The 27,776-nt window shown below is 34.3% G+C and overlaps 1 protein-coding gene across 2 annotated transcripts in view; it reads right to left on the bottom strand.

The window, feature by feature from the left end:
• The window catches only part of LOC134530656 (cyclin-dependent kinase 7), a 52,771-nt gene extending 28,839 nt beyond the window's left edge, over positions 1 to 23,932 (bottom strand). The window contains exons 1-6 of one of the 2 annotated variants that reach the window (XM_063365690.1): positions 23,807 to 23,932; positions 15,768 to 15,827; positions 13,336 to 13,488; positions 2,005 to 2,113; positions 1,111 to 1,283; positions 709 to 836 (exon numbers count right to left, since the gene is read on the bottom strand). In XM_063365690.1, coding sequence (XP_063221760.1) covers positions 709 to 836; positions 1,111 to 1,283; positions 2,005 to 2,113; positions 13,336 to 13,488; positions 15,768 to 15,827; positions 23,807 to 23,860 — 677 coding nt within the window. In that variant the 5' untranslated portion in view covers positions 23,861 to 23,932. The remainder of the gene's footprint in view (positions 1 to 708; positions 837 to 1,110; positions 1,284 to 2,004; positions 2,114 to 13,335; positions 13,489 to 15,767; positions 15,828 to 23,806) is intronic. The other variant, XM_063365691.1, reaches the window with a different exon arrangement.
• Between the last annotated feature and the right edge of the window lie 3,844 nt (positions 23,933 to 27,776).

Genomic DNA, 27,776 nt, shown 5'->3' with positions numbered 1-27,776 from the left:
CGCATTCAAAATCATCTGGATCAGTTTTTGTTACGGGCTGCTCAAGTCTGTAAAGACTGAAGTCTATAAAAACAGACTGGCGAAACTGTCTAAATGATGATACACTGTCTGCCCTCATGCGTGTTCAAATACAGTCACTTTATGAAAGTGAGTTTGATCCAGCACCAGCAATAAATCTCTGGTATCATAATGTTCAGAGAAAACGTTGACCCTTTCAGCCTCCTTATCGAAGATGTTCAAGAGAGAATCAGCAAAGTAATTCGTGCAGTGACTCAAGAGACTCGTCTGAAAATGATGATTAAATAAGGATGTTAAGTGTGTGATAAAAATAGGTGCAAAATATAGCAAAAATCCTTTTTTCTCACTTTTTCAGCGACTTTCAAATTTTTTTTATTTGGGTAAAACAGCGGACAGGCAAATTGGATGGCGGACAGGCAAATTTTTGATTACACCTGTCCGTTGGGCAGGTTAAAATATTCCTTAAAATCTAGCCCTGTACATATCTATAAATAGAATCTTGCTTTCAATTATTTTTATTCTTTACAGGCTATTGAAGAAATCAGTCCAGTCTCTTCATTGACTTTTTATTCTAGGTTATAAATCATAATATCATTATGTACATATAAAAATTAATAGTTTTAAAAATCAACAAACAACAATTAATTTTTTTTTTTCAATGAAAACTGCAAACACAGTTCTGACCATTACCTATACCATCGCGTGACCACTTGATGTGTGTATATTCTGTTTGGAGAGCCGAAACACTTAGCCAGGCCGAAATCCCCAAGCTTCAGCACGCCGCTGCTGTTGACGAGAAGGTTGTTGGGTTTCAAGTCCTGCACATGTTGTCACACGTGCCTCAGGTTAACCATCAGTAGAATATTAAAGAAGCTACAAAGATGATAATACAGTATAACATAATTCTGTCTGACAGAAGTTTGTTTATACTTGGAGATACAACTTGTACACATTCCTGATATTTGCCCCCATCTCTTTATGAGCATAGATACTGTCATTTCTCATGATACCTGTAATGCATGTCTTAGGAGCTCAACAGAAAAACAAAAGAAACACACGAGAGATGCGGAAGGCTTGAACAAAGGAACCCACCCGATGCAAAATCCAATTGAGGTGGAGGTACTCCAGACCTTGCAGTGTCATCAGCATGTATGCCTTGATGTTGGCAGGCGTGAGAACGATGGTCGTGTCCTTGATGATCACTTCAAGGTCGGTGTCCATAAAGTCGAACACCAGCGACACATTTGACTTGTAACCAAATACATCTGAGGAGGATCCAACATCACACACTCAACTTTAAAAACTAAAAACTTTAGTGAAAATGCTTGCACATTTACAAATAAATTAATCATGATAAATATTAAGTGATAAATTATAAAATACATTACAATATTTGCAAACCACCAAGCAATAATCATTAGCATAACATCACCAAGCAACACAATCTTGTAACTGTGCCCTTACTGCTGTTTAGTTGAAGATGAAGAAAGAAAGAAAGAAAGAAAGAAAGAAAGAAAGAAAGAAAGAAAGAAAGAAAGAAAGAAACATCATAGGTCTGTGGGATATCAAAGGAAAAGAATTCAGACTATAAATGCCACATTCTGTAATGAAATGGAACACCTTCAAAGACAAGATAAAAAAAAAAATCACTTACACAGAGACATACAAGTTGAGATGCATTTTTAGAAGAGTGTCGATGTTTACATTAGTACGTAAGCATAGGTAAATTGTAAATTAGGTACTTAGCTTAAAGTGTTACAAAATAACTTTTTGTTTAAATACAAAATAAATCCAAAAAATTAATTCATAATGACAACATTTCCAGCTGCCCTCTTGCTTCTTTCACTTAGAGCGCCAACAACTCAACTCAATGTCCGTTCCATGCCACAGCTTAGTCAGGCATGGAACGTGGCACGAACCTATGACCAGCCCAGCCAATGCTAACCAACGCCCACCTCAGCACGGAGGCAGGCGGCACCAACTAACCGAGCAACCCAATGATGTTGGCGTGCTTCAGCTCTTGCAGGAGCTTGATCTCCCGCAGTGCCGTCCTGTTGATGCCATCCTTGGCTTCCGCTCGACTCCCTAGCTTTATCTGCAACACACACAACACACAACTGCACAGCAGTGGTATATAAGCTTTCTCCCTTATTAATATTATTAATTAATGTTTTTTTTGGATGTTTTCCAGTTCAATTTTTTTATGAAAAATCATACATACAGCAAGTTTAAGATTATCTAATTAAAAAACTCAAAATTCATGCATACAAGTACAATAATTAAGAAATGCATAGGAATGTGAAATATATTTCCAACTATATTAGAAAGTAGGATTGTGCAAAACTGCTATTCTTAAACAAAACAAAAATGTGTTATTAAAGCCGCGTCCCCACGGGGCATGAAAAACTAGCGCGAAGCATGCTTTCGTGGGTTACAACTTGTGTGAACCAAGTGACATGGGTTTACCCTAACGTCACGGGCAAGCGTGGCAGATTACGCCTCAAATTAAACATGATTGATTTTCAGTCGAGAGTTCGCCTTCTGCAATGCAAGATGGCAAATAGTAGCATGACGAAAATTTGTGCAATTAATTTTGCAAGACATTGAAGAATACAGACACCGAGATTTGAAAATGGCAGCGGCTACAGGCATTTCTGATGCTCAAAATTTTTGGACTTGCACTTACAGAGTTATATCAAAATTCAAAAACTTGAGTAGTTCACATTGTCAGGAGTCAAAGAAAATAGCCGAAAGTGAGTGGCCAGGAGCCGGCACTGATGTTTTCAGGACAAAGTCTTTAGGTGTGAGGAAATTAATTCTTTCCTTCGCCCATTCGTGCAGCAACGACATAATAAAATCTGCTTGTGATATAAAAGTTAATATTTTTGCTACAAAATAATGTGTCTATTTTCACATCGGTTTCTTGTATGCAAAATACATTGATGTAGTATATAGTTTATAAAATTTAAAATAATGTTCCACACAATATACATTACTGTCATGCTACCATTTAATATATTTTGCAGTCTCTCATGTGACTAGATGCATAAAGTCAGTTGAAGATTTGTTTTTGCACTTACTGCTTTTCTTATACATCTAATTTGGAAATCAGTGATGAAACATGTTCCTGAAAGTAATCAAACTGGCCTTCAGACTCTCTTAATAATTTTTTTTTAATTCACTAGAATAAATATTTCTTAATTCTATGTCAACCATGTATTGTGCCCACAAATTCTTTTCAGTCTCCACTTTTTAACCCACTATTACCTTTATTCCAGTTTTCTTTCAGTTCACACAACCGATGCATCTTTTGCACTAAAATAGCACCAAAAACCAAACTGCCCACAGCACAACTCTCCATGATCAACTTAATCACGCCTTTGTTAGCCCTGCAGTCTGTGTGAACTGCTCACAACCCACACGGACATCAGCGCCAGCACACACACCACAGCAAGCACGAGATCGCAGCACGCATACGTTTTCACGCTGTGTGGTATGTGCAGCTTTATGTTTACCTCTCAATGAAAAATCTTTCAAAAATTATTAGACATCACTTGTGCTAATAAAAATATTTATAAACTAACAATTAATTTAACAAGTAACATATAATTTAAGTATTAAATATTCACTACTTCATAAAATTATCAGACACTTGTAGAAAAAAAAACATTAAATTAAAAATCAAATAGCATTATTTATTATAACTATAATTATCTTCCACATACATAATAATCTTAAACTATTGAATTTTACCAAGACTGTTATGAAAACTAAACATTATTTCACATGTAAGTTTGGCAAAGTGAAATTTTAAATAATTTTGAATTAAAATATTAAATTAATTTGAAGAAATATTTAATTTGAGTTGTCTTATAATGAAGATATAATTTTATTTAAGACCATCAACAGTTGATGTTACCTTATATTTGTATAAATCTTTTATTCAAGGTGATTTTATAAGTGATGTCGCCTTATACAGTAGAACCCTGTTATAATGTTTTTCAAGGGAGCACAAGAAAAAAACATTATAAGCAGGAAATCTCAATTTAACACTTAACAATGTTCGAGCCTTGTACCAATGGACTAACACAGCTATGTAAACAAGTTTAATGTTAAAACCAAAGATAGTATACTTGATACATGAATTTTCTGAAACAAGCCAACAATTTTCAACTTCGTCTTGTTCCCTGGTTAAATTTTGTTTGTCTTTAAAGATACACTGCCACATTTTTTGTAAAATTGTCTCACGATTCATGATGACAACATTAAGAGTGAAAACGTCAACTCCTTCGCCACCTGAAAATGTTTAATTTTGGAATTCCTATGTATGAAAAAAAAACAAAAAAAAAAAAAACAATTATTTGTAAGCAGTAGAAAACACTTTTAGTTATGCCCTCGCTCAATGGTTGGCAACTTAAATATCGTAGGACTATGTACGTGCATCTGAATACCCATTGGGTCATTCCAAATCAAATCATCCAGAGAAAACAAAATTTTGCACCCCACCCTCTCCGATTTTTATGAAATTTTTTTTACAGCATCTATGAACAAATATAACAACGCGTGTTTTTTATTTTGGCCAAATTCGCTTTAGTTATTATTTTATAATTTTTTTTAGAAAATGGTGCATTTCAACCAATCTGTTAATTGAGGTGCAAGATGAAAAAGGCACTTTTCAGTAAAAATTTAATTGTGAAGTTATTATTTAATACTAACTAATGAATTTTACAATTCTTACTTGAAATTTCATCAGGGTTCCAAAAATCAGGTTAAAAATAACATTAGACTCATATTAAACCCTGTTTCCCCTCTTTAAAGTTGGCGCAATGTAATTTTTTTCATCTGTACAGCGATTTCCGTAAATGTTCATAACTTTTTTCTAGCTTATCCAAAGAGGCTGAGAAATGTCTCATATGAAAGAGAATGAAAAGTACTATAATAATATAAAATAAAATTCATGGGTATTTGATGTTATCATTTGATAAAAAGGGAAAAAAATTATTATATTGCTGAAAATATGCAGGTTAGCTCTAAATCATTATCAAATCAATAGTTAGAACAATCATATTAATTTTATTTATTTATTATTACACATAACACATAGTTTGTGTACACTTTAAAATTAGTTAACCTTTTACTTGAGATTTACATTTACAGTAAACTCTCGATTATCCATGTTAATTAGAACCCACCAATGTAAAAACCCTGGATAATCCTTTTCATGCTAAGAGCCCTCGAATTTGGATTGCACCATATATTTTCCTTCAGTAGAATTCTGAGCACAAGAGAAGTCTTTGTATTTTTTCTCAGCTATTGGAATGTAAACCTTACAGCAATGCCCCCCTCCCCTTCTGCTGGAGAGGCCGCCTTCTCCCTCCTTCCTTGTATTTAATTTTTTTTTCCTTGGTGGAAAGTTATTATTTCTTCTCAGTCCCTTGCCAGTTAGTCACATGACCATAGAAAAAAACTGTTGGTGGGGAAGGGGGGGTAAGGGGGGGGGGGGGGGCTGGGCTTCAAGTGTGACAAATGTGACAGCTGAGGGGGTGAGAGATAAGAAGGGTCAGACCAAACAAACACCTTTTTGACATCATTTTTAGAGAGAGAAGTGACTCACAGCAGCAGGGATGTTGAGCCCTCTAACCTCAGTTAGCTCTGTGACCCTGTTGTGACAAGAGCAGCATAGCACTAGCAGTTTTTATCATTGGTTAATTGTGAACAAGAATAAAAATTATGAAAAGTAGTTTTGTAAAATAGTTTTTTATAGTAAATTAATTTATACGTAAAAGAAAACAGTGTGAGTTTTGGATCAAGTAAACTGTGCAGTAAGTAGTTAGAGTAAACTGATTAATTGCTTAAAAACAAATATTTATTGATATTTTAGTGATATCAAGATAAATGGCAAATTGTTAATTCATGCAGGCTACTAACTGTAAAAATGAGTTCAGATGAAGAGTTGTCATTATTACCTAAAGAACAGTGTAGTGTGGGCCTGATCACCGATTCTAATTGTCATAGTATCAATTTTACGGATAAGAAAGAAATTCTGTTAGTTTCAAATTTACCAGATCAAGTACAAGAAATCCTTAGTTGGAGGTTAGCAAGAACCTTGACACCTAGTTCTGATGTATGCTTACATCACTTTCTGTACTATACAGAATATTATGAAAATTATCAAAAAAAGTGTTGTGACCCAAACAATGTCCACAAAAAAGTCATTAAAGCAGGCTTAATTAAGACCGATTTCACTGAAATTTGCTAAAACAGTAAAAAGCAAAAAAGGAGCAGTGTTAGTTCCTGGCAAAAAGATTTGTGACAACTGCAGGAAAAAAATTGTTTTAGACTATGATGACGGTGACGAAATAAGTGATGGTTGCAGTGACAACTCCCTTGACAGTAGCATGTTAACATCAGTAAATATTAAAAAAATTGATCCACTGCACGATTTAGACACAAGTATGGCAACACTAGGAGTTTCACCGATAAAAGTAAAATTACCCTCAACAGGATCCAAGGTTAAATATGCGAAACGAAAAGTCAGTGAAATTAAATGTAAAATAAAATCAAAGGTTGCACATGTCTTGACTCTACCAGAAAATGAGTAAGAATCTGATGATTCAAATTCATCAATGGAAGCTGTATCCACAATAGCACAAAAGGCCCAAGATTTTGACAACCTTGTCAATGCTATTAAAGAGAAGCTCATAATCACCCAAAGTAAGAGAGAAAAAATTAAAATTTTAGCTCTGACACCCCAATCATGGTCGAGGAAGAAAACTGAATCAGAATTTAAAGTGACTGAATACATGGTTAGAAAGGCACACCAGTTGCGTCAAACAAGAGGCATTTTGTCTATGCCTGAGCCAAAAGAAGGAAACAAAGTTCATATTGATGTATTAGAAAATGTCAAAGCTTTTTATGAGGATGATGAATTTAGTAGGATCATACCAGGAAAAAAAGATAAAGTTAGTATTGCAAGAAATGTCCATATTCAAAAGTGTTTAATGCTCTGTAATCTAGAGGAACTGTACTCAGCTTTTAAAGAAATGTACCCTAATGCCAAAATTGAACTATCAAAGTTTTGTGAACTTAGGCCCAAGTGGTGTGTAACAGTTAATCAAAGAGGAGTTCATTCAGTATGTGTTTGTTGCATTTATCAAAATCCTGTACTACTTATAAGTCCAATGAATCTGGATAAAATAAAATTGAAAGAATTAACTAAAATGTTAATGTGTGAAGATGTAAAAAGAGAATGCATGTTAAGAATGTGTGATAAATGTCCTAATTCTGACAAATTGAATGATTTAGTTAAAACAACACTGGAAGACTATGATGATAAAGACCAAAAAATATTCAAGCAATAGACAAATACTGACCGGAGCCAGCTTCAAACAATGACAATAGTCCTACCATTGTCCGAGTACATTACACTTTTAAATGAAAAACTTGACAGAAAATGTATCCCAAAACGAAGTTCTTTGCTTTATGGATTTTTCAGAAAATTACGGATTTATCCTTCAAGATGAGATTCAAAGTTATCATTGGTCCCATGCATCTTGCACACTACATCCAGTAGTAGTTTATTACAGAGACAATGATAGCTCCTCTGTTTCACAGCAATCATTTTGCTTTTTATCAGATTACATGAAACATGATGTAAACTTTGTTTATGAGTACAAAGCAGAATTTGCAGTTACATGAAAGCAAAACAACCAAAAGTAACAACAATAGAATACATCACAGATGGCTGTGCAGCACAATACAAAAATTTCAAGAGTTTAGTCAATCTTTGTTTTCATGAAGCAGATATTAGTCTAAAAGCTTCCTGGACTTTTCATTCCACAAGCCATGGAAAATGTGCTTGCGATGGTATAGGTGGCTCAGTTAAACGATCTGTTACAAGACCCAACCTCCAAAGACCATATAAAGACCAAATTTGCACACCAGAAGAAATGTTTAAGTTTTGTAGCAAAATCTTTTCAAAAATAATATTTCAATTCATTAATATAGATAGTGTAGAAAATGTAGAACCAAAGTTGACTCAGCGTTTTAGTGAACATAAATCTGTACCTGGCACAAGATCTTTCTATTTTTTCCAACCTCTATCTAATACTGTAATAGCAGCAAAACGGATAAGCAGTGACAAAGATTTTTCATCGAGGTATAGTTTATCGCAAAAACTAGAACTTCCAAATTTCCAACCAAATACCTACATAGGCTGTGTGTATGAAGATAAGTGCTTCATTGAACTCATTTTGGAGCTTGATGATGACAATAAAGATGCTTATATCAATTTTATGCACCCTCACTGGCCATCACAGACATTTTTTTGGCCAGAAAACCGAAATGTTGGAAGAGAGGATAAGTGCTGGGTCCCTTTTACAACCATAATTTGCTCCATAGATGTTCCACAATTAAGTGCTCAAGTTGGACGAATGATGTTCATTCTGTCTAAAAAAAAAGTGTTAAAAACATTAATGCTGCCTGGCCAAGGAAATATTAAGTTTCATAACAACAAAAAAGGTAAGCCAAAAAATTAAATAACTTTATTAATACCTATAATTTTTAACACACTTTAACTACCTACTCGCCACTTGAATGTTACCTAAAAATCCTAAGTAGTAACCTTTACAAAATTAAAACTATATGATTAGTTTCATTAGCCTTTTAGTGTGTATAAGCTATTTGTTATGTGTAATAATAAAATTAATATATTTGTTCTAACTATTGATTTGATAACGATTTACAGCTAACATGCATCTTTTCAGCAATAGAATATGTTTTTCACTTTTTATCGAATGATAACATCAAATACCCATGAATTTTGTTTTATATTATTATAGTACTTTTCATCCTCTTTCAAATGAGACATTTCTCAGCCTCATTGGATCAGCTAGAAAAAAGTTATGAATATTTACGGATATTGCTGTACAGATTAAAAAAATTACAGAGCGCCAACTTTAAAGAGTGAAAAGAGGGTTTAATATGAGTCAAATGTTATTTTTAACCTGATTTTTAGAACCCTGAAGAAATTTCAAGTAATAATTGTATAATTCATTAGTTAGTATTAAATAATAACTTCACAATTAGATTTTTACTGAAATGTGCCTTTTTCATCTTGCACCTCAAATAACAGATCAGTTAAAATGCACCATTTTCTAAAAAACTGATAAAATAAAAAATACGCGTTGTTATATTTGTTCATAGGTGCTATAAAAAAAATTTCAAGAAAATCTGAGGGGGTGGGGTGTAGACCCCTGGATGATTTGAATGGACTGGAATGGCAAGGAAGAGAAGAGTTGACTAAGGGTGCCAACTGACACATAACTATGAACATTGTGTACCTTCAGTATATTGCATAAAATTGTATTTTAACAAACTTCATGTATTGTATGGCAGTGATTGTAAACATAAACATACATAAAGGAAACTTTTTATCGTAAGTGTTGGAATAATTAAGTTTTAAAACATTTTCCCCCCATTTATTGAATGTTAGAAAGCAAACATTATAAGCAGGAAATTACACTATTTATGAACGTTATATGCAGGAAATAAATACATTGTCCTTATGGGGGAAATATTGGGACTTTAAAAATATGACATTATAAGCAGGATAACATTATATGCAGGAACATTATAACAGGGTTCTACTGTATTCAAGGCCATTCTACATGATTCGAGAGTATGATACTTAACATTTAGTAATTAAAAAAAATTACTTGTCTGTAAAGTCGGTTTACGGACGATAGTTTAACGTGACAACATCATAACAAAACATTGATGAAATGATTGCATACTTTTATGAATAAAATTGAATAATTTTTATTGAATTATCACTATTTTGTATAGATACAAAGAAGGAGTGAAATGAAATCTACAATTTAATTGATAAATTCACTTTTATTTGCACTCATTAATTCAAATATGTTAATTACTTTAACGAAGAGATTATTTTAACTATAACTTTTATACTTTTTGCTATTTAACTTCTTCCAATCTGTGTTATTCTGATAAGGATAGGACGATGATAGGAAAATTAGGAAACGAATGGGAGTGTTTCAAGTTTAATGTGCCTCGAAAAAGTCAAATCGATGGTTGTTCCAATCGAGTGGAAGAGAAATAGATGCGGCGCAAGTGTACAATGAGCGTAACGGGACACAGCGTAATGGGACAATGTGCGTAACGGTACACTTTTTCGTGCGTGCAGCCAGCGTTCATCGATTTATTAGACGTCACGTCAAAATGACAGAAAATATTTTATTTTTCCCTATAAAAGAATATACTTCACTCCTAACCAGTATAATAATTTAATATAAATAAATGAACATCTCTTAGGCATTTGAATACTCAAACAAATCAAAAATGTATGATTTACTAACTTTCGCCAAGATTATTTCTCATAAAAATCAAAAATAAACATTCCAAGTTTTTGATATTAATACTACTACAGAATATTCACACAACCATATCAGAAAGCACTTTCCTTTAATGATTTCAAGTATTCCATTCTGAATTACAACTCTAATTGACATAATATATAAGTGAAGACAGTACAAGGCTGTGATTTTCTATGTGTAAGTGGAACCTCCAACGGAACAATGCACTAAAATGGCCAAGTACTAATAAACAATAAAAAAAAATTCATAAATAGAACATGCCCAAACTTATGCACATAGTAAGATTTTATTTTAATTTAAAAATTCCCATTCCTATTTATGTTAAGAAAACATTCGTATCCCAACAGCTGCTACCTTTACCAAACTATATGTACACTAAGACTAATTAGCATGAAAACATAATCATTTAAAACTCACACAGCAAAAGTCACTACATCATAAAAGCTTTTGTGTAAATAATTTAATGCCAGAATTTGATATTAGTTTTAAACTTTTTATTATGATACTGAAGTCAACCGGGCATGAGCCCCAGAAGCCTGGTCAGCCTTCGACACCTTTCCCCTCACCCCCCGTCCCACTTCCCGTACTGGCAGCCGCTCCGTCTTGAGTACGTAGTCGTGTGTTTGTGTTTGAATAGCACACCACGGACGTCAAGAGGGCGCTGTAGCAGCAGTGCACCACACCCCTTTAACTAGAGATAAACATTGTAATTCTCTTTTGCTTATTTTTCCCCAAATGGCGTGTGACGGCAGATCGGCTGGGAGTGTTTTATGTACTTTAAGTAATTAATATTTAGTTAAGGCATAAACTACAAAAATACGTACCGAACATGCACAAGGCGAACCGAAGTCCGCCGAAGCCAGACTGGTTATCTTTAATAATAAATTGTTGTAATTATAGTTATGTAATAGTTTTTACCATGCATTAGGTGTAATATAATTATTAAGAGTGTTTCATGTTTTATCTGTAGCTTCCTGTGGCACGTAATCATAAATAGGTATAACAGTAATTGGTTCGGCGCGAAGACGCCATGTTAGGATAGCAGACCCTGAGTTCACTCCAGTCCTTCGCCAGCACCGACCGAGAGCAGACACATTAGCACCCCGGGGACCTCACCGCTTACCTGCACTGCTAAGTAATTCTGTTAAATCTGAATCATCTTAAATATTTCGTTTGTGATTCTTCGGGGCTTCTATCGGTCGGGGGGACTGTTTAAATAATTGTATGAGTGACCACTATGGTCATTTTTATGCTAGTTACCTAATTGTAGAGTGTGACCACGTGGTCAGGTCGCACCACATGAACCGATTCGTGCCGCAGGCGTTGTGTGATGTAATCAAAGGTGTAGGAGAAGTAGCAACTAATAAACCAGGGCATACAATTTTGTTTGTATTTGTTTATTTCAACATCCTGAGTGTGACGACGTGTGGGACGCCGTAAGAGCCCACTGTGTAGGTTGTGAGTTGAGACTTGCTGTGTTTTAGCACCCAAGCCCAACCACAGTCCCCCACATCCACCAGGAACAGTCAGGCCCCTCGGAGACGGAAACCACACTACTGTTTAAATAAACTTTCTCCAAAACCAAGGTCTCCTCGAGGCACATCTAACTGATCCCAAAATCTTTAAGATGTGGAGCCAAATAATTTGTATTTATTAATTTTTACTAAATTATTTGGCCACTAAATTGGCTAAATTAGTAATTAACACACAAGGAATCTTAAGCTATAATTAAAACAATACTTTAAATATTACAACCAACAGTCTCTGGGGCTATCTTTGTTCAAGTCCGGGTATTGTTTATCTGGGCAGCCCACTAGGAATTAATATTCTAACTCTTGCTGGTTAAACTCCTTCTAGAATCACAGAATTAAATAGTCACCGCCAGCCCACTAAAGAAATACTGCATGTGCTATCACCGAGTTCGCCGCGCCGTTAACGTAAAAAAAATATCGTAAACACAGTTTTTTGTTTGGTTGTCCAAAAAGGCTTCTCACTTAATCACAAGTCAGTTGGTACGATGAACATCAGGTGATAAAGTACTTACATTGCAATGTCTTGATTTGCGGCCGGGATTGAGGGCAAAAATTGTGCCATCACAATTTTACTAGCCGCGATGCCTGCCACACTTCTCGACCGCCCTTAAAGGCGATAGGCGCAATACCTCATGCAGGCGGACATTGACCTTGGCCGCTGCTTAAAGTTGACGTTCTGGTAGCATTAGTTGTAACGGAATAAATCAGCAAAGCAGCAAACACTAGGCAGCAAACAGCAGAAAACAGGCGTGTAAATTCTTCAGCGATGTAGGCTTCTTGGTAAACCTTCACCAGTTTTGCCGCTTACCATTCGAAAACCAGCCTCACATTCAGGCTAATTCAAACCAAAACCAAAATCCCCGGCGACTCCACATTACGTTCCACCATCTAATATACTTGTCCCGCGGGAAAACGCACACACCACCTACCAGCCCCGGGGCCGGTTCATGACTCCCTCTTTCTTCCGTGCCGATAAACTGTGCGCACAACGCGGCGCTGTGTGGCGCCGCCAATGTGGCATCATAGACTATAAGTAATTCGTCACTTCAAAAGTTTATTTGAACAACCCCACTCGTAGGCTCGCCCACAAATATATAAATCTCTCTGCCCACTTTGAAATATAAATTACTTATTAAACATCTTAACATAAAATAACCTTAATAATTAAATTACCATAGGATAAATTATTTCTCACATATATTGGATTGTTCTGGAAAACTAAAGGCCTTCGGCAAACCAGAACCTGGCCATGACCAACAATAAATTCCCTAAACGTTTCAAATAAATTAAAAATAATACAAACTTTAAAAGAACAAAAGAATTAAACTTAACTAACAAAAATTACCATAAATTACTTAAACAAACCTAACCATAAAAGCAAACAGAAATACCTTAAACAAAAGTGGCACATGGCCACAAGGTGAGCAGTGTAGCTCACTGTGTAGGTGAAGAGCGTACCCGACGCTGAGAGTGGACCAGTAGCGAGTACTAGGATTGGCTTTACAGGGGTTAAAATCACGCCTCACATGGGCGACGTCACGGCCCTGAAAAAGAGTCTCTCCCGGGTCCGTGCTCCTTGCACGGTGGAGCCCACAAATTAATCTCAGTACATGTATCAATGCGAACCCCCGCTTAGCATAAGGACAGTTAGGCCACAGCCATGTCAATACTAATCAAAAAACAACAAAAACATTTAATGGTAGATTCACTCCCACTTAATGAACAACGTGTGTAGCTTTCTTTGATGCATTCATTCTAACGCATGACCACTCAACATAGGGTACAAAAGGTATCTAAATAAATAAAATATAAAAAAAAAGTGTAATCAATTTATTTCTTGTTCAAGTAGGTACTATTAACCATTTTGAACGACAATAAATATTTAAGTATAGATGTATCACAAAAATAAATGTGTTTCGTAAGTTTTAAATTTAAAATAGCATTTCAATGATATATAATTGTCATACCTACCTACAACTATGTAAAATTTAAAAAAAAGTATTTATATAGGATGTATCTTAATAATTGTCCATTCCAATAATATTTTGATGCTGAAATTATTTCCAGCCTATAACTTTAGTTTATTTGTAAGAAAAGGAAAAAAAAATATTAAAATGTTTGTATGAAAATGACTACGGCATTCACTTTCTCAATCAGTGTCCAAGAGGAAGTGCATACAAGATGATCACGTGTATGTGCAAACAAGTGTAAAAGTTGAGTGTACGTACACATGCTATGCGCAGATGTAATTGGCAGCAAGGAATCGCAGTGAATTTACTTATATGCATATGCACGCACAATGTTTTGTATCCTGCTTATTTCGATAATAGAAAACAAAGTTATGAAACCTATTTGACACAAAAATTTGAGTAGTCCAATAATTATATTTATTATAATATAAGGTATAACAACATTTTAAACAGCTAGAATATACAGGATAATTATAAAGTCCGTGAAACATTTTAAAAAATTGGTACAATGAAATGGCTAAGAATTATGTAACAAATTATATACCACGTAAAAGAAAAACTCTCAAAGTTTTTTTTTTTTTCACTAGTTATAAATGTTATATGTGTCCACCTTGCATCACATGACACACATCTAATCCTTTTCTGCCCATACCCGACCCAGAATATCAGGAGTGATGGTAAGAGCAGCTGCTACGATGCGGTGTCTCAATTTGTCAAGGTTCTGTGGTAGAGGTGGAACATAAACACTATCCTTGATGTATCCCCACAAGAAAAAATTGCAAGGTGTCAAGTCCGGTGATCGTGGTGGCCATGGGAGTAGCACTTGGTCAGCGGCCGCCCCACGGCCCATCCAGCGATGTGGCAACGTCTCATTCAGATAATCTCATACCACATTGTGGTAATGAGGTGGAGAACCATCTTGTTGGAAGATTAAGTCCCTGCTATCAGCTTCAAGTTGTGGCATAAGCCACAATTGCAGCATGTCGAGGTAGGTGATACCAGTTTCAGTTCTCTCAGCGAAGAAGAAGGGGCGATAAACTGTCTTGTTTGACATGGCACAGAACACGTTAACTTTTGGCGAATCTCGGACGTGTTCGAGAGTTGCATATGGATTCTCTGTCCCCCATAGGCGTGTGTTGTGTCGGTTGACTCTTCCTGAGAGATGAAAAGTGGCTTCGTCACTGAAGATTAATTTTCTTGCAAAGTAATCGTCTTCAAGACGGTTCTGCATGGCAGAAGCTGCAAGTTGTATGGCTTCACTCTTAATCGCTTACGAAGAATTTTCCACACTGTTGGCTGAGGGATGTTCAATTCTGCACTAGCCCAATAAGTTGACTTCTTGGGATTCCGCACCATCACGTCCCGTACACAATCCACTGTCTGTTGTGACACGCCTGGCCGACCCAACCGTTTTGCGTGGCACAAACAGCCGTCTTCCTCAAATTCCTTGTACCACTTCATTATGCTAATGTAAACTGGTGGTGTTTTGTTAAACTTGCCACGGAAAGCTCTTTGGACACTCACTACCGATTCGCTATGGGCGTATTCAAGCACACAAAAGGCTTTCTCTGCCTGGTTCGCAGCCATTTTCAGCAACTACATGCACTAGCGCCCCTGTCAGTTGTTTTTTAAAATATCTTTTTGGTGCTACATTCAAAAAAACTTTGAGAGTTGTTCTTTCACGCGGTATATAATTTGTTACGTTATTCTTTTCCATTTCGCTGTACCAATTTTAAAATGTTTCACGGACTTTATAATTATCCTGTATAACATTGATTAGAACTCAAAATTACATAAAGAATTTACAACAAAAGAGTTAAACAAGATTAGTGCAGTTAGGTCAGTAGTAATACCTTTTTTACTGCAACTATTGTATCATTCACAGAATCTCTAGCCTTGAAGACAGTTGCAAACTGAAACACAATAACAAAAACAACAGGCATTGATGAAGATGTAAAGATAAACAAAGAAAAGCATTAATACTTTACCAGCTTTATAAATAATTACTAGGAATGTAAAAAAGGATTGGTAATACTATAAAGGAGAAATTATATTTCTACTGACCCAATATTCTACTAAATTTATACTAAGCCTCTATTGTATCTACTTGCATTTTATATACACTTGCCTGCCAGCCTGCCTGTTTAATTCTTGTTTGTCTCTTTAAAATACTTACATACATCATTATAAAAAGGAATAAAAATTTGAAGGTAAGAACATGCTGCCCTAGCTATGCTCATCTCGGAGAAGCAGAGTACCACATTTGCAAAAACACTACATTAAGGTAATTTAGGTATTGGTATACGACTACTTTACTCTCAAGATCAAATCCTTTTTTAAATACTTATTTACTTATGTGTATGGTTTTGAAAGTAGTGTTATAAAACACAAAATGTCATCATTAAAAATTGAAACACACGTAATTATAAGTACATATGAAGCACAGTTACGTTGATGAAATGCTTCAACAACTTGTTGTAAGACACTTCAAATATGAACATAAAACAATACTACAAATACTCTACTCATAAGAGAAAATTAAACAAAAAAACTGCAACTAAAACATTTAATATTCTTCTGTAAACTTCCTTATTTCATGAGAAAGTTATAAATATGAAAATAAAAATTTAAGTTAAACCTTTTTTTAATGCAATGTTGTGAGACAACATTTTATGGTTTAATATTTTGACAAGTTAACAATATTTTTACTTTTAAAGTATCATGTTAATAAATAAAATAATTCAAATATAAAAACAACAAATAGTGTTCTTAATGGAACAATTGAACCTACGCAACTTTTTAAAAAGTGGGGAGAAAAATATTTGATTGATTGTGTAGTTTAAGTTTATTAATGGTGCCAAAATAGTTTCAAATTTAAATTTAAATTTTGGCCACTATCATATTATTATAATACTATTAATATGATTCAAAAAATTAATATGCACTATTAAAAGCCTAAATATACACTTTCGTATAACGTTTTGATGTAGGCCTTTAACCATGTTTTTATGTTATCAGCCATACACAGAAACAGAATTTTTACTTAGTAAGTTACTAATATTTTGGGTTTTTAAATAAAAGCCGAAACTGATGATTGATTAAATGAATTAGGTACGTAGTTTACAAGACAAATTAATGTAACTGAGGTGAATTCCACTGCATTTTGTTTTTTGCCTTGCATTTCTGTGTTATTTGGTGTATTGACTTCCATTTCAGTGTTTGGCGGTGTATTGATTTCAATTTCACTGTTATTTCAGTTGTATTGCTATTCTCCGTATAATCTTGCATATAATTTGTTATTTATACTTTTTTTTTTTAATAAGGTTGACATTCCTAAGAAAAGGTAACTTTGTACTTAAAAGCTCTTTAAAAATAAGGTGAATTAGCCAACAAAATAAGTTTTTTGGGGATCTACAACTAATACTTATTTATTTCTCCATTAACCACTGCAGTATTATAACACAGAATATTTATTCTGTGATTATAATAAGTTTTTACATATAAATTTTTGTATTTAAGGGCTTGTATTCTTGTTTTTAACTAACATACTTTAACCATATTTACATACTTGCTACTATCTGGCTAGAACCCACCTGTTTCAAACATTTTTTGGCGTTTTTAATGTACCTAAGCCTAAACTAAGCTAAGCTAAGCTAAGCTAACCAATCATTAAAACAAACTACCTGTACATACTCTAATTTGAAATATCATAACACCTTTTTTTTACAGAATCATTAAAAATAATGTCAGAAACTTAAAAAAAAAATAGTAATTCTAATGGAGAGCCACTTAAAAAATTATATATATATATATATATATATATATATATATTATTTTTTAAATCATTCTTTAAAAGGACATTAGTATAGTTCATCAGTAGTTTACCATTTTATATATTAAAAATCTATGATATTGTGTGAATGGTTGTATGGGTCATGTAAGCTACATTAAAAATACTTTCAAATAGTGTCAATATTTGGTTAGGTTGGATAAACAACATTAAAAAATATTATAAAATAATTTAAATGGTAGGATGAAAAAAAAAACCAATTTAAAATGTACTTAACTAAAAGTAATCAATTGCCTTTAACATTGTAGCATTTTATAATGTAGCTAACCCAACCTACCCAACTGTTCACTAAATTTCACAGAATTTTTAATATAGCTAACCTTATCAAACTATTTAACGTGATTCACAAATAGTTTAAAATAACTAATCAACCTAACCAGCAGTTGACTTTATTTTATAGTATTTGTAACCCAATCTAACAACTCATAAAATCTGTAAACAACTAAACTACTTAAAGTATTATAACTCCCTCTTAGGAAATTATATTTAATTTTTTTTAGGACATTGAAAAGAGCATTTTGGAATGTTTAAATATATATTTGTCAGAACAGTAATCCTTCAGAAGTATCAAAAATTCAATTTTCAAATTTTCTTTTTTATTTCATAGAAGAAGAAAAAGAAGAAAAAAGGCGGGGAAACATCCGAAAATGGATTTGTTCATTTCCTTGTCTTATTTCTAATGATTTTGTCTAGATGTATTTAGATATTATCAAGAAATTCACACATAATGTTTGCCTGTGCGGTAACTTGGCTGCCGCCATGCTTGAGTTCAGGTAAACTTTAAATGGTTTTTTTTTGGTTAAGGGATGGTGTAAAATTATTGTAAATATACCTATAATTAAATTAAATATAGTGACATAAAATTGTTTTGAGACTAGCTTCAATATGAATTGGTTTTCCATTCCAAGTGAATGTTGTTCAATATTCACTTAAAATGCAAAACCAATTAGTGTGGAAAACAGTCTTGGCCCAGCCGTAACCTAATGACGTTTAACATCCTTGTCTTTTTTCAAAAACCTTCGGTTACAGACAATTCTCTAGACAATTATAGAATAAAGTTGCAGCTAGTATCAAGTAAACAGCAGGGTGGTGAAAACAGGATCAAGAATTTCTCTCGTTGAAAACAAATTCAGCTATGCTATTAAAGAACAACACAAATTTACATCACTATATTTAAAATAATTTTACACCAACGCCTAATACAAAAATACAATTTTTTACATATGGCTAGAATAGTAGTGGAAAAGGGTGCTGGGGCTGCTTGGCAGGACCCTGCAGGGGGCAGGGAGGAGGGTGGGGGAGGAGGCACACTCCACATTGGTTAAGCCAGTGATGGAGTATGGGACTGTGATCTGAGATCCATACCTATAGTACGGTGCAATTAGATCTAAACCTCAACATCCAAAAAAAGATTCCCTCCAACGCCAAATTGTTCTATCCACTCCCCGTAGTATGTAATGTTACACTAATTTGAGCATTGGGGTAGGGAGGGAGGGGGGTGGGAAGCAGGTGAAATGGTAGTTTTTTTCAGTTTTTCACAAATATCTCGAAACCTATTCGGTTTAGCGCAAAAAGTATTCTATACAAAAATAATTTACATTAAAAACGAACAAAAATAGTTATATACATACTTACGCTAAAGTGGACAGTTCCGGAGATATGGAGGGGGTAAAAGTGACAATTTTTTTAAATTTTTAGATTTGTTGGAAAAACATGAATTTATAACTATGTAAACTTAAATAAATCAACAATTTCAGAATGAATTATATGTATTCAAGTAATGTGGATATATCTTCCAACCCTACTTAGCAAAACAATCTCCAAATGTGCAAAAAAAATACTGAAAAACCAAAGTACAGCAGTCATGTTAAATGCAATCTTAAATTAATGTAAAACATGAATCAGGATTCAGTCCTCTCCAAACACTTCACCCTCCTCTTCTTCATCCTCGTCAATGATGAACGTGTCTCTAACACATCCCAGGCCTGAGCAGTTGCCGCACAAGGTCGAACAATTCAATCCACTCTCCCTGCACTCACAGTTACGTACGCGTTCGTCTTTGCATGCACACATGATGATGTTGCATGTGGTCTCAGGTGTTCCCCAAAATTCTTCCACCCCCACTCAAGCGGATTCTTCTTCTCATTGAGCCACTCCTGCACCTGGTGGTAAACTCTGAATGAATGCTGCCTGGACGCTGTTGAAGTGGGAGGAAGTGCAGCCAACTTGAACAACGAATGTACAGGCTGTTTTGCAATTGCCTGCAAGTAACACTGGTAGCGAAGAGAATCTAGATCTTATTGTTTATTGCTCCAAATATGGCAAAAAGGAAATGCTTTCCAGCATCAGTCGCTGCAATCGGCTCAGTGTTGGGGTCGCTGAAGACAAGCTTCGTGCAAAGAGCCTTGTTGGCCTGAACTTTCCTAAATGCTGCAATTTTCCCCTTCTTGTAGATAGCTGAGAGTGTCACATCCTTTGAAAGCGTATACTGCGAAGAGAACATTTTCATCTCACCAATGCCTCGCTGGATAAAAGAAAGGAAGTAGGTACACTTTTTCCTGTTGATTGCCTTTCTTTGGTACCACAATTTTCAATTTGTAAACGGGGGGCGCGTGGACAGTCAACAAGACTAATAAGTCTATGTCATCACCAACAACGGAAGCTCAAAGTTCTTTCTGTTTCATCAATCGTTGTAAGAACTATCATTAAGTCAGCATCACCCAGTGCTTGATGTACTGTGCAACCAGCTCTTTGCAAGTGCACTGTGAGAGAAATTAGTCCCATTTTGTTCTTAGCATTAGATATAAATTCACTTTGACCGAGATTTAAGTGATATGAGTTTTCTACTTTCACTTCAACGTGAGTGGTTGTCCGTGATCTGCGCAAGTGTTCTTCATCTTTTGTGTTTCCTTTCTCATATCCATCAAAAACAACAGTAGGTATCTTGTCAATAATGAGCAATAATATAACTGGTGTATTGCTCACAAATCTGCCTGTAGGTAGCTGGGCGTCGCCATACCACGCGATGAAGGAGGTGGTCTCCATCAATGATGTAGGGCACTTCCTCTGAATCTGAGGTTATCGATGATTCATTTCCTTCTGGCACCAAAACTGATACCATTAAAGATTTGCTTCCCTTTCTCATTAGACCAGATTATACGAAGAGGGATGAAGGATAAGCACATAATTCAAATTGAAATATTTCTGCCAGCCTCTCATCACTCCTTACTGTGCACACCATCCAATGTAAAAGAGTGTTAGGTTTCACACATACAGTGTCGTCGTTAATTGTAACTGACTTAGTGATAGAGGCTAGAGACTTCACAGCTAACTTTCTCTTCAAGTGTATCTCACTGGATGTTTTTCCCTCGATCTCTTTCAAGGCTAGTACTCCAATTTAAAATACTTTATCACAGTTCACGTTTTGATCTGCTACAACCCCTGTTGATAAAGAAGAGAGTTCAGGGGGTTTTGAAAATAGGTTGTGCTCCTCAAGCCAAGAAATAAAAGTTTGCAAGTCTTTAGATTTTCTTTTCTACCTTGCCTCTTGTAGCTCTATGTGCTGCTCTGAAAAGAGACTGCGCACTCCCACAAATTCTTCCATTGCTTCAATTTTCCGAGTACAGTTTGGCATGGAGTTAATCCAAGTTGCAATAGTTGTCGCTGTGATTCCTCTGCCTCTAGTCAAGCCACCAATGCTACTCAAGGATCACATCAAAACCTGTTCAATGGTCATGTCACTCCTCACTCCAGACCAAAACTTCTCAATGCGTTGGAAAGTAAAATAACCACGGTTAACGAACAAATCGTGTTCTCCAGAGTTCATTAAGGTGTGAAGTTCCAGTGAGTTTTGTAGGTAAACATGAGCAAATTTAGCATAGTTTAGGTGACCAGATGCATGAAAAATAGAGAGCATTTGGTGGACAGAGTAAAGGTGGAGGAGAAAGTCCCCACTCCTCTCTGCTCTAATAAACATTCGAACTAGCTCAACCATTTCTATGAACTGAATCCACAGTTTTTGTGTTCGTCCTGATTCTTTTGAGTGTTGAAGTTGCTTTTCCAAACTTTCCACAAAGTTTTTCGCTGCATCTGACTGCTTAAAATCTTCAGCAGTTGCATTACCATGCTTAAAAAATGAATAGATAATATTCAGCTCGTCTTTACCAACACTAATGCAAGCTTCATTTGCCTTCAAAAATACAGTAATGAGTCTCTCTTCGACTTGGAAGAGAGCACGAACGACCCTATAAAAAGCTTTTCCATTCATAATTTTTGGGGGATGGGTAAGGGAAGTAGGGAAAACGATAAGAAGGGAGATGCCAGGTGGTTCAACGGCCCTTCCCCCTCCTCCAACCGGTGTAGTGGCCTTGTATCAACGACCGTGCATGTTCTGAACCAGTCCTTACAAGGGAAACTTTTGAGTTAGGTACTTCAGTTTACATAGTGATATTTTATGTTTTTCCAACAAATCTGAAAAATTAAAAAAATGGGCACCTTTACTCCCTCCATATCTCCGGAACCATTCACTTTAACGTGATTATGTACAGTATAGTTTTTGTTTGTAAATTAATGTAGATTATTTTTGTATGGAATAATGTTTGTGCTAAACTGCATAGTTTTCAAGATATATGCGAAAAACTGCGAAAAATTACCATTTCACCCTTTTCCCACCACCCTCCCTCACCAACCTGACGCTCATATTAGTGTAACTTTTTATTACATACTACGAGAAGTGGATAAAACAATTTGGCGTTGGAGGGAAACTTATTTTTGAATGTTGGAGTTGCCCTTTTTTTGGGTTAATTGCACCGTACTAGTGACTGAGATAAGGGAGATGGAGAAGGTGCAGCGTAGAGCAGCGAGGTGGGTGATGGATGGAAGGGGCAAGAGGGGAAATTCATAGTCCAACAGAAATGATAGGAGTTGGGGTGGGAAGCATTAAAAAAATGGGGGGGAGGGTATAAAGGTTAGTCGGGATGTTAAAGTCGATGAAGGGAGAGGGGGCTGGGGACAGCTGAGAACTAGGGTGTACAGAGGTGGGGATAGAGAGTGAAGAGATCATGGGTAGAAGCTTCAGAGGGAATGGAGGCAAACAGCTAGATGGAGGCATGCCTTCCTTTTGAGAACAGGGAGGGAGTGGAATGGGCTAGAGGAAGGAATTCTGAGGGGTCAGAAATGCAAGGGACCTGGTGAGAAGACTATGGAAAAAAAGAGGAGGGGGGGGGGGGGGGAGTGAGAAATGGGGACTCCTTGTCAACGAGTAAAAGCCTAACTGTGAGTGTAAAATATGAATGAATGAATGAATCAATCAAACTGGGACTCAAGCATAGCAGCAGCCAAGTTACTGCAGAGGTGAAAGTGAAATGGTAAACTACATGTAAAGTTCTAGATGAATGTGCGACAGATTATAAATAAAACAAATAACTGAATAATTCCATTTCCTCTTGTTGCCTCCCGCACACTTTTTTTTTTCTAGACAATTACTGCCAATACTTTATGATATTACCACCTGGATTTTTGGTTATTATGGAGATAAATCCTTATTAAAAAAAATTTAATAAAGAAATCCATTTTTTTTTTTTTTTTTTTTAATCTAATAACATGTTTTGCAACATTGTGGCACTTGACTTCAATATGTTCACCTTTACTTCAATGTTTAATGAGTACATAGGATAGGTACTAAAATTAGCTACCATCCTGAGATCAGATGTTTTGGTTAGGTTGGCTACATTCAATAAAATGTAAAACCTTTGGAAAAGTTGATTAGGAATTACCAATTCATTTTGTAGCCTACTTAAGCTAACCAAAAGTCCTTCTTATTTTAATGTATTTTTAATGTAACTAACACAACCTTTCAAATGATTTTACAGTACTCCTGACCTAACCAACCGTAAAAACTATTTCAAGTAAATTTAATGTAGCTAACCTAACCCAAGCGACCATTCTCACGATATCAATATAAATAGCTGATAAAATTTTATTTTGTTTGTTTAACTTTCCAACTTTGACCATATGGAACACAAACAAAAACAGAGAACTTACTTGACCTTCACCTAAGAACTCAATTTTTTCATAACGTTTTATTTTATCTACCATTATAGTGATACTACATAACAAAAACACAATGCATTCAAATATATAGCGCCATATTAATACCTTGGTCAAGTTCCATATGTATATGATGAACACCAACAAAATACATACTGTAGGATTCCATGATGGTTTTACACTAAAAACCTCTAATTAAAAACATCAACCCAAGATAATAGACACACTTTTTTTAATTAAAAAAATCAGAAATGAATAAAAATAACTTAAATATGTAAAAAAAAAAAAAAAAGTTCAAAAAATTGTTTAACCGGAAAATAATTTTGTTTTAAATAAACGAACTTGAAAAATATACTAAATATTAACCTCACAAAAACAATAAGTATTTATTATTTCATAGGTATAAAAAGAGGATTTTCCGAAATTAAAAAATAATTCCAGCGTTAACTAATTGTTTTATTTACAATAAGTACAATCCATAATTTTTTAGCTAGGCCGTAAGATCTTATGTATATACTTTAACCAACAAAAAAGTGCGCCGAATGACTGAAGTAGCTGACGCAAAAAATGCTTGAATTGAATAATTTTATCTTCATTCTCAATCAAGAAAAAAAATGTTTTACAATAAGCATTTAAAAGTGAAGTTCTACTCAGCAATAAACAAGAAAAATTTAAGTTTTAAAAATAAGTACTTAAAAAAAACACTTATTGAACATGGACCATTGCAGCGAGATTTTTATTAAAAATTTTAATTCATAGGGATCAAACTAAGGATTGTCCGAACATAACACATTATTCCAATGAAAACTAAAGGTATCCTTTACAATTTGTACCATCCACAATTTTAAGCTGGGCCGTGAGATCTTCTGTATATACTTTTACCAACAAAAAAGTGCGCCGAATGACTGAAGTAGACTGCGCGAAATGTGCTCGAATTAAAGATTTTTTTCCTTCATTCTCAATCTAAAAAAAAAAATATTTCAATTAAGCATACGAAATTGAAGGTTCTACTCAGCAATAAACCAGAAAATATTTAAGTTTGAAAAAAAAGTACTTAAAAAAACTCTAGCTAAACATCGACCATTGCATTCCAAATTTTTATGATAAATTTTAATTCATAGGGATCAAACTAAGGATTGTCCGAACATAACACATTATTCCAATGTTAGCTAAATGTATCCTTTACAATTTGTACCATCCACAGTTTTAAGCTGGGCCGTGAGATATTCTGTATATACTTTTACCAACAAAAAAGTGTGCCGAATGACTGAAGTAGCCTGCGCGAATTGTGTTTGAATAAAATAATTTTTTTCTTCATTCTCAACCGAGAAAGAAATGTTTTACAATACGTATAACAATTTAAAAGTTCTACACAACAATAAACAAGATAATATTTTAGTTTTAAAAATAAGTACTTAAAAAAAACACTTATTGAACATGGACCATTGCAGCGAGTTTTTTATTAAAATTTTAATTCATAGGGATCAAACTAAGGATTGTCCGAACATAACACATTATTCCAATGAAAGCTAAAGGTATCCTTTACAATTTGTACCATCCACAATTTTAAGCTGGGCCGTGAGATCTTCTGTATATACTTTTACCAACAAAAAAGTGCGCCGAATGACTGAAGTAGACTGCGCGAAATGTGCTCGAATTAAAGATTTTTTTCCTTCATTCTCAATCTAAAAAAAAAAAAATATTTCAATTAAGCATACGAAAGTGAAGGTTCTACTCAGCAATAAACCAGAAAATATTTAAGTTTGAAAAATAAGTACTTAAAAAAACTCTAGCTAAACATCGACCATTGCATTCCAAATTTGTATGATAAATTTTAATTCATAGGGATCAAACTAAGGATTGTCCGAACATAACACATTATTCCAATGTTAGCTAAATGTATCCTTTACAATTTGTACCATCCACAATTTTAAGCTGGGCCGTGAGATATTCTGTATATACTTTTACCAACAAAAAAGTGTGCCGAATGACTGAAGTAGCCTGCGCGAATTGTGTTTGAATAAAATAATTTTTTTCTTCATTCTCAACCGAGAAAGAAATGTTTTACAATACGTATAAAAATTTAAAAGTTCTACTCAACAATAAACAAGATAATATTTTAGTTTTAAAAATAAGTACTTAAAAAAAACACTTATTGAACATGGACCATTGCAGCAAGTTTTTTATTAAAATTTTAATTCATAGGGATCAAACTAAGGATTGTCCGAACATAACACATTATTCCAATGAAAGCTAAAGGTATCCTTTACAATTTGTAGCATCCACAATTTTAAGCTGGGCCGTGAGATCTTCTGTATATACTTTTACCAACAAAAAAGTGCGCCGAATGACTGAAGTAGACTGCGCGAAATGTGCTCGAATTAAAGATTTTTTTCCTTCATTCTCAATCTAAAAAAAAAAAAAATATTTCAATTAAACATACGAAAGTGAAGGTTCTACTCAGCAATAAACCAGAAAATATTTAAGTTTGAAAAATAAGTACTTAAAAAAACTCTAGCTAAACAACGACCATTGCATTCCAAATTTTTATGATAAATTTTAATTCATAGGGATCAAACTAAGGATTGTCCGAACATAACACATTATTCCAATGTTAGCTAAATGTATCCTTTACAATTTGTACCATCCACAATTTTAAGCTGGGCCGTGAGATATTCTGTATATACTTTTACCAACAAAAAAGTGTGCCGAATGACTGAAGTAGCCTGCGCGAATTGTGTTTGAATAAAATAATTTTTTTCTTCATTCTCAACCGAGAAAGAAATGTTTTACAATACGTATAAAAATTTAAAAGTTCTACTCAACAATAAACAAGATAATATTTTAGTTTTAAAAATAAGTACTTAAAAAAAACACTTATTGAACATGGACCATTGCAGCGAGTTTTTTATTAAAATTTTAATTCATAGGGATCAAACTAAGGATTGTCCGAACATAACACATGATTCCAATGTTAGCTAAAGGTATCCTTTACAATTTTTACCATCCACAATTTTAAGCTGGGCCGTGAGATATTCTGTATATACTTTTACCAACAAAAAAGTGTGCCGAATGACAAGTAGCCTGCGCGAAATGTGTTCCAAAAAAATATTTTTTTTTCTTCATTCTCAACCGAGAAAGAAATGTTTTACAATACGTTTACCAATTTGAAAGTTCTACTCAACAATAAACAAGATAATATTTCAGTTTTAAAAATAAGTACTTAAAAAAAACACTTTTTGAACATGGACCACTGCAGCGAGATTTTTATTATAAATTTTAATTCATAGGGATCAAACTAAGGATTGTCCGAACATAACACATGATTCCAATGTTAGCTAAAGGTATCCTTTACAATTTGTACAATCCACAATTTTAAGCTGGGCCGTGAGATCTTCTGTATATACTTTTACCAACAAAAAAGTGCGCCGAATGACAGAAGTAGCCTGCGCGAAATGTGCTCGAATTAAATATTTTTTCCATTCATTCTCAATATAAAAAAAAATATTTCAAATAAGCATACGAAAGTATAGGTTCTACTCAGCAATAAACCAGAAAATATTTATGTTTGAAAAATAAGTTCTTAAAAAAACACTAGCTGAACATGGACCACGACAGCCAAATATTTATGATAAATTTTAATTCATAGGGATGAAACTAAGGATTGTCCGAACATAACACATGATTCCAATGTTAGCTAAAGCTATTATTTACAATTTGTACCAAACACAATTTTACGCTGGGCCGTGAGATCTTCTGTATATACTTTTACCAACAAAAAAGTGCGCCGAATGACTGAAGTAGACTGCGCGAAATGTGCTCGGATTAAATATTTTTTCCATTCATTCTCAATCTAAAAAAATATATTTTTAATAAGCATACGAAAGTGAAGGTTCTACTCAGCAACAAACCAGAAAATATTTAAGTTTGTAAATTAAGTACTTAAAAAACTCTAGCTAAACCT

Source organism: Bacillus rossius, chromosome 3, assembly GCF_032445375.1.
Source record: "Bacillus rossius redtenbacheri isolate Brsri chromosome 3, Brsri_v3, whole genome shotgun sequence".
NCBI lineage: Eukaryota > Metazoa > Arthropoda > Insecta > Phasmatodea > Bacillidae > Bacillus > Bacillus rossius.
This window is presented reverse-complemented; position numbering and strand designations above follow the sequence as displayed.